The sequence below is a fragment of the Chaetura pelagica genome, unplaced genomic scaffold (genome assembly GCF_000747805.2).
Source record: "Chaetura pelagica isolate M959 unplaced genomic scaffold, ChaPel_1.0 scaffold360, whole genome shotgun sequence".
Lineage (NCBI taxonomy): Eukaryota > Metazoa > Chordata > Aves > Apodiformes > Apodidae > Chaetura > Chaetura pelagica.
Window position 1 is genome coordinate 3,197,034 of NW_009951950.1, and position 8,067 is coordinate 3,205,100.

General features: G+C 38.6%; 1 protein-coding gene across 1 annotated transcript; it reads left to right on the plus strand.

The window, feature by feature from the left end:
- The first annotated feature begins 139 nt into the window (after window positions 1-139).
- Window positions 140-6,800, plus strand: RSPH1 (radial spoke head 1 homolog (Chlamydomonas)). Its single transcript, XM_009998229.1, has 9 exons — window positions 140-283; window positions 418-531; window positions 653-758; window positions 1,938-2,028; window positions 2,255-2,390; window positions 2,708-2,779; window positions 4,477-4,750; window positions 5,167-5,331; window positions 6,787-6,800. The coding sequence occupies exons 1-9, from the start codon at window positions 140-142 to the stop codon at window positions 6,798-6,800; spliced, it is 1,116 nt and encodes a 371-aa protein (XP_009996531.1).
- The last annotated feature ends 1,267 nt before the right edge of the window (window positions 6,801-8,067 follow it).

Genomic DNA, 8,067 nt, shown 5'->3' on the forward strand with positions numbered 1-8,067 from the left:
AGGAAGGGGCTGGTGGGCACAGGGGCCTCGGGCAGGGAAGGGGAGAGCGAACCTTGCCCAGCAGGGGGTCTTAGGTGCTCTATGGAGGCCGTGGGAAGCCCGGGAGGGCGCTGCTCCGGTGGGCAAGGGGGTCTTGGGAATGGGGCTGCACCGTTTGCCTTGGGACATTCCCGGCTTTCTCCAAGGGATGAAAACAAATCATCCGTACTCTCCAGTGGTGCGGCAGGAAGGGAGAAAAGCCCCTGATGACAGTGTCTGCACAAGCAGCGTGTCTGCTGGCGAGGTGCTCCTGCAGACACCGGTTCAAGTCAAATTGGAGCAGCTTCGAGCAGACACCTCTCTTTTCCTGCTTCATGAGGCTGGACGCAGTCAAGTCTAGCCCTATACAACTTTTTTCTTGTTTTCACACGCTGTCAGGAGTATGAAGGTGAACGCAACGAAGAAGGTGAGAGACATGGGCGTGGAAGAGCACGTCTGCCCAACGGTGACACGTACGAGGGGGAATATGAACATGGTTTAAGAAGTGGGCAGGTAAGACAGTGGCAGTAGCCAGTGGGTGTGCTTATGTTTCAGTGGTTCTGTTAGCTTGGGCACCCTACTGAAACAAGAGTGAGAACTGACAAGTATTTTATCTCTGCCAAATATGTTTCAGGGGACCTACAGATTTAAAAACGGTGCTTTCTACACTGGAGGATATCTTCAAAACAAAAAGCATGGCCATGGTGTTTTTTTTTATCCAGATGGGTCAAAATATGAAGGTAAACCACTGAACACAGTTGCAAGTATTTCTGTGAGTGAAAAGGTGCATTCCCCCCTCACTCATTGAATTGGAGAATGTATTCCTTTAAGAAGACAAATTTGCTATGATTTTTTTTCCCTTTTATTCCTTTTTTACTACAAGCTCTGAGAAGTGTAGGGTTTATTTATGGGAATTTATGTCAATTATTGTGAGAAATGTGGTATTTAGTAGTGTTTTTTTCTTGTCATATCCTCCTTTCAAATGGGGTGTTCCCCCATATATTAAGAAATATTAAGAATATTAATATATTGAGAAAGATTAAGTGTCTTTTAAAAATCAGTACATTCTTGGTAGAAGAGAGTAGTTACTTATTTCTGAATGATTATTAGATCCACACATATGTTCAGGATAAAGTATTTTAGAACTTAATTAAGTCCTTCCTTAAAAAATAGTCTATTGATTAGAGTACTCAGGATTGGAATGCCTCTGAAGTTTGAAGAAGTTGAAACTTGCATTGTTTCTCTTCTTCCAGGAGAGTACCCAAAACACTGAGTATCAGTTAAGCTTTAAGGTACAATATTTCCTCCCCTCCTTTCTATGCTAGGCAAGAAGAACATTTACATTCTGAGGGCTGGAAGCAGAGAGCAACGAGAGCAACAAGAGCAGCCCAATCTTGGCTTACAGGAGCATATGCACCTGTGATTTAGGATTATTTTAAACAATTATTTTAAGTATGAATAGAAGAGTAATTAAGACATGCAATCTAGCATCCTTTTGAGTATATACGTCCCCTGTCTAACAGGACAATTTCAGCAAATGAGTCAGGCTCAATTTGTCCCTCTTTTTATTTGAGTGGAAATGTGACATTATCTAATGCAACTGTAATACAGTATAAAATTTTAAGACAGGAGAAGAATGTTACATCGCTTCTTGTGTTCATCATGATAATTGAGAGTGATAATGGAGGCAGATCATGACAGGCAAAATGAAAGGGAGGTCAGGCAGCTGCATAAATATTTGAGGGGGAAAAGGACAGATAGAAGAAAAAAGAGCAAGGGCTTAGAGTTAGGAATGGTGTAAGGAATGGTTAGGAATCACAGCTGCGTAATAGCTTTCATTTCTTTTTCTAAGAATTCATGTATGTCAGCATTACAAACTGACCACCTCTCACTCTGTTTTTATCATATTCTCATTAAAGGATCCTGGGTGAATGACCAGAGACATGGCTATGGAAAGTACACGTATCCAAATGGAGACACCTATTCTGGAGAATGGTTAAACCACAATAGGTTTGTTTCGTTCATATAGTCATGTTTCAAGTCATTCAGTGGCATTAAAATGCAAAGGTTATTTTCAAAGCAGGGCTGACTGGAGCAAATCAAGTGCTACTGGATGACCCTTGATCAACTTAAGTCATTTCAGCTACTTAAATAGTACAGTTTTAATACCTTAAGTGAAGCAACATCCTAAATTCTTAATATTCAGTACTATGATGCAAAATTATTTTCTCCCTAGGCACGGGCAAGGCACATATCTCTATAATGACACAAGATCTAAGTATGTTGGTGGCTGGGTAGAGGGAAACCAGGAAGGAGAAGCTGAACTTATCCACCTAAACCATAGATACCTGGGCATGTTTTTGAATGGAAATGTAAGTGTACTGGGAAACTCAATTCTTCTGAATGGTCAGCATGGAACATCCTGTTAAGCATGTCTTAATAGGATCTGTTTCCACTTAAAATAAGAAGCTAGGCTCCTGATCTTTTGTAGTATTTCTTGTGCCATAAATGTAACATAGGAAACTGAATTATTCCATAGGACAGAATGCCAAGTTTCTCTGCAACTTTGCTTCCAAACTATTTTGTTATTTACTATTGTTTGAATTTTGTAGTAAAGCATATTTTACATTTATATGCTTAGAATGTACTAACTTCACAGTTCTGCTAACTTTTTTGTATCTTTGAACAGCCTGTAGGTTATGGCAAATATATCTTTGATATTGGATGTGAACAGCATGGTGAATACATACAACCAGAACAGGTAAAAGAAATAGTGCAAGTTATACTGAAGATCAGAGAACTCAGTAAATCAAATCTAGTGTTGAATAATTCATAAAATACCTTAGACATTCTGATGCTAACATAGATCTAGTGAAAAAAGGGTAGAAACTTGGGCCTTCTTAATAAATGAATGGGATTTTGTTTCGCTTTTTGCTTTAGCTTCTCTACTGTATAAACTTTGACAAGTGCAAGGTGTGATTTTGCAGATAGGAGTCTTTTCTTCTTAAAGTTCAGAAGAATAAAAACCTTCCTAAAACATTAGAAGTTTCAAGCCACACAATATAGATGTATTTGTCTGTTTAGCCTATATTCCACTTTGTTCTGACCACCAGAAAACAATGAAAAATATTTCTTCTTATGTTTCTGAATTGCTTGATGCAATGTGTACAAATGGTAATTGACAGCAGATTTATCTTTTGGAAATATGTCCCATTGCTGTCCTTGTCCTGTTAGGAGCTCCTAATAACTGCAGGGAACAGCTGGCACCAGGACCTGTTTCTTCTTCTCCTGTGTGCATGAATGCTCTGAACTGTGTCTGATTGATGTGGTGCAAAATAACTAGATAAATAAGCAATACATCACAATATTACTGTTTTGCTTTCCAGAAGATGTGCCACATTTTAGGTTAGAGTTTGTGACCTCTGTTGTCTGACACATAAGTTCCCATTACACACTCTTTGAAAAGTCTCTAATGCAGCAATTGTTTCTTAAGATAATAATAAATATTCCTATCATTAGTGATAGAGATATACAAAACATGAAAACTCTTTTGCTTTTTTGGCAAAAAGCAAAAGATCCTCAAATTAAGTATCAGATTCATATGAGTATTAAAAGCTATTTGTTTCTAGTATCCTCAGTTCAGTTGGGGATGGTTGGATGTGCTTATTTTGGAATATTAGGCCATTGATGTGGGAGTTAAAACATGACTTTAAGAATCCCAGGTTAAGCACTTGGCTTCTGAAAATTACTCTCAGGAACAATAATTTCTTACATGAATGCTGTAGTGACAGTGTAAAACAAGGGACAGTGCTGTCACTAAATTTTGCCTCTTTGCTTTATATGAAGTAATTGCAGAGCTAGACTCATTAAAAAAATAAAATAGCTTGCAATGCAGAAAATTACTCCATTACTAAGACTCCGTTATATTTGGATAAAATAAAGTATGTTTAAAAAAGAAAATCTTCAAATTTTGAAAACATAAACTTTGTGCAGTACCTTACTGCTTCCTAGATCTATTCTAAGGTCTTCCCTAAGCAAAGATTGAGGCAGAAGGGAGCTGTTTTGTCACTGTTCCTCTGTGAGATGGACAGTGTAGCATTGACCAGACAGAGAGAATCAGGTCTTAACTGGCATTGTTGTACTGCAGACAGGCATAGAAGAGGAAATACAGATAGGCCCCTTAAAGCTGTTCTGTTTGAGGGAGAGACTTTTACCTTAAAGGAAGCAAGCTGGCAAGCACTGATCCTTAGTAATATAGTCAACTGACTTAATCAAGGTTCAAAGTGTAGTTCTCTTCCAAGACTTGTGGCTGCTAAAGTTCCTCCACCTGGAAATTCTTTAAAAAGCCATGCCAATGCCATTTTGAGCCCAGATAAAGAGGACTGAGTACAAAACCTCATCATCTTGTTTACTCCCTTAATACCGATGAGATGCTGGACTTAATGAGTTGTCTTCTAGGATAGAGGAGAGGAAGAAGAGGAGGAAGAACCGTTATTACTGGTTGCACCAAAATGGAAAGCATCAACAATTGCCAAATTAGCAGTCTGGACTCCTCATGGGGAAAATCTACCTTCTCACAAAGAACCTCCCCCAGTGGCGGTAGTAACAGCAGAAGCAGTGGAAGAAGGAGGAGCAACAGCACCAGTAACTGAAGAAACAGCACCAGTAACTGAAGAAACAGCACCAGTAGCTGAAGAAACAGCACCAGTAACTGAAGAGGAGAAAATACCAGGTTTGTTCTGCTGGGCAGCTGGAAACTTCATGCTTTGATTCTCAGCTAAAACTGTGCTTTTCAAGTTTAATAGCAAGTGTTCTGAGAAGTTTTTTGTTTGTTCATTTTTCCTATAATTTACCACATATTGATGGTTTGGAACTTCCAAGGCTGTTCATGCACAATGTATATGTGTCTGCCTAGTCTCACATAGCATGAGAGACAACTGTCACTGGAAGCCCATGAATCATTTTAGTCTATATCATGGACTGTTAAAAACTTGATTATAAAAAATTACAAAAGTTTTTGTGGGATTTCTCATGTGAGTAAAAACTACAGACTTCAGTAGGAGTTGCTAGCTATTGCATGAAAACAATGGCTGAGTGCAAATTTGTAAAATTAATTTTCTTTGGTATTTCTAATTTCTTATCTTTCAGTCACTGACGAGCCGGCTGAGGTTAAGGATGATGAGCCACCTCCTGTTAATGAAGTACCCAGTGAAGATTTAAGCCCAGCACAGAATGCAGGAGAGGAAGTTGAGAAAGGTGTAGAGGCAGATGAGGGAAGCAGAGAGGAAGAACAGAAAGTTCGGGAGGATGAAGGTGAGGGATGGGAAATGCATGCTTATTCTTTCATTAGTAATCAGGGTTTCCAATTATGTACATCAATCAGCCAAAGTCATGTTGCTCAGGTACATTATCAAGCTAAACAGACGATGGAAATCACTACCTTTCATAAGGGAGGCAGTCCTCTCTAGATATAAACTGATTTTGAGTAGTCAAGTCCATATACTGTAGCAGTACAAATTAGAAGTAACACATCTGTGCATATACAGCATTTGCAGAGCTGAGTTTGTCAGTGATTGCATTTTCAACTATTTTTTTTTAAATTATTTTTTGTACAAAAATATGAGAGAAGATTTCAGACCCTGGGAAATGCAGGGGGGGTTGTGCACTCCACTTCCCTCTCATGAATGGAACTGGGTATTCTTATTCTGTCAGCTGAAGTTAAAAAGCAGGCAAAACAAATCTGAAGAAAAAATTTTAGGTATTGTTATGCATTGTGGTTTGAACCTCTGGGTTTGAGACTCTGGTTGTTTAATTTCTCTTACAAACCAAAGAGCTTTGGAATTAGATGCTTAAGTTTTCTTCCAGGCAGTTCAGAAACCTGTTTTAAATACAAAATTACGAAGGAGCAACAAAAGGATGCATCTGTGTTTACTCATATTTAGGCACAATTGGGATCTTTGGGCTTGGATTAGATCTGGCAGACATCTAAATGGTTTTCCTGCATAGCTCTGCTTTGGATTTGGCAAAATTGCATCGACCTTAGTTTGTCTCAAAGTCTCTTGGATTCAGAGAATCATTTTTGACTGAACATGATTCTAACAAATTACTTGGCCTACCACAATGAAGCAGTTAGGGTATTCCAATGGGTTTTTTTGAATAACACAAAAAAACTCCAAAAAATGGACCCAAGTATCTCTCAGAGACAGCATATATGCAGATTACAACACATGAAAACATATGAAGGTGATAGGTGTTCTCAAAGTTCCTTCCAGCTCTTTATATCTATAATCAAATAGTTATACATTTTTCAGCATAGGTCTATGCCCATAATTGATTAGGCAATATATTCCCCTTGTCTTTATATTTATCAAGATTAAGTTATAGGAAGAGGAAACATTTTTAAGAAAGTATGCATACTGTGAAGAGCAGATGTAACAAAATATGGTTTCTTGCAGCCTTGTATTCTTTGTCCCATTACCATATTTTTTTTCCACACACGAATCCTATCCTTCTTGCTCCATGTTTCTTATGATGCTTGTTCAAACTGGAAACATTCTTTGGCTGGCAGTCAATATGTGTGTACTTTGTCTGGCAGCAGACAAACAACAGAGAACAGTTAAATTCAAGTATTGGCAGTGAAAAGCAATGGGAAAGATGACTGACGTAGACAGCATAGTTCTAGAGTTATGCCTTAGGCTACTAAAATTACTTTCCAGTATTTTATAATAAAATACATCTCTATGTTCTATCTTTCCTTTCTCTCCACAGGAACTTCTACTTGAGGATACTACTAGTGTAGACAATAAGGAGGATGAATTAAAGGAAGCCAAGTAATGGAATACAACTAAAAACAAAGGACCAAATAAAGGAAATTTCAGAGTGAATTATTTTTTATGGTAAACCATTTTTGCTGGTAAATTTTTATTCATAAAAGGCTAAGTTACAATACTTTGAATAAACCTTTTGGTCACTGTTCTGTCTGAAATAACTGTCTATGAAGCTTTTATGATCTCATAATGTGCAGTCTCAAAACAACCTTTTTAAAAGTAACAGGTAGCCACTTGATGAAATCAGTACAGGATTATTCTGGATTCATGAAACTGTGTCCTCACAAGTGTGCAGAAGCAAACTTAACCTTTTCCCACTACTGCTAGTTCTCTTCCTAGAACCCTGCCTCTGGGCTCAGAGGCCTGGGAGTCGGGAGTCTTGCTTCTGAAGATGAAGACAAAGGCAGCATTTGGCTTACCAGCTCTATCTGTATCCCGTATCACTGTATAGGCCTACATTTTCCTTGTCAATTTTTCTATTGTTCATGTAGCTGTAAAAGCTCTTCTTGTTGCCCTAAGTCTCTCCTTGCCAGTTTAAAGTCAAACTGAATTTTGCTTTCCTAGAACATTGGTGCAGTGTTTTCAAATTTTTCCTTTGTTGTCTGGTTTTGCTTCCATTTTCACAGATTTGTAGAATCATTTTGGTTGTAAAGGAAATCTAAAATCATCAAGTCCAACCATTAACCTAACACTAAGTGCACCACTAAACCTTTTCCCAAAGAACCACAGGTACACATCTTTTAAATCCCTCCAGGGATGGGGACTCCACCACTTCCTTGGGCAGCCTCTTTCAGTGCCTGACAACCCTTTCAGTGAAGAAATTTTTCCTAACATCCAATATAAACTTATCCTGGCACAACCTGAGCCCATTTTCTCTTGTTCTGTCACTTGTTACTAGGGAGAAGAGACCAACCCCACCTCACTATAACCTCCTTTCAGGTAGTTGTAGAGAGTGAGAAGGTCTGTCCTCAGCCTCCTTTTCTCCAGGCTAAACAGCCCCAGTTCCCTCAGCCGTTCCTTGTAAGACTTGTACTCCAGGCCCAGTAGCCATTTGCTTTTGAAGTTTTGGCACAGTTGGGATGAAAGATGTTGTACTGATATTGCTGGAACTGGACCTATTTTTTATAGTCTTCACCTCAGAGCAGGAAATTTGTACTAAAATTTTAGTTTAGGGAAAAGGGGAAAACATTTTAACAAGTTCTCGACAACTCGCAATTTCAGA

What these genes read in the sequence shown, in the direction of transcription:
- RSPH1 (XM_009998229.1), top strand. Translation starts at nt 140, where the DNA reads ATGGGGCTGCACCGTTTGCCTTGGGACATTCCCGGCTTTCTCCAAGGG. An exon ending in GAATGGTTAAACCACAATAG is followed by an intron (nt 2,029 to 2,254) that starts GTTTGTTTCGTT and finishes TTTTCTCCCTAG; the next exon opens with GCACGGGCAAGGCACATATC. An exon ending in AATACATACAACCAGAACAG is followed by an intron (nt 2,780 to 4,476) that starts GTAAAAGAAATA and finishes GTTGTCTTCTAG; the next exon opens with GATAGAGGAGAGGAAGAAGA.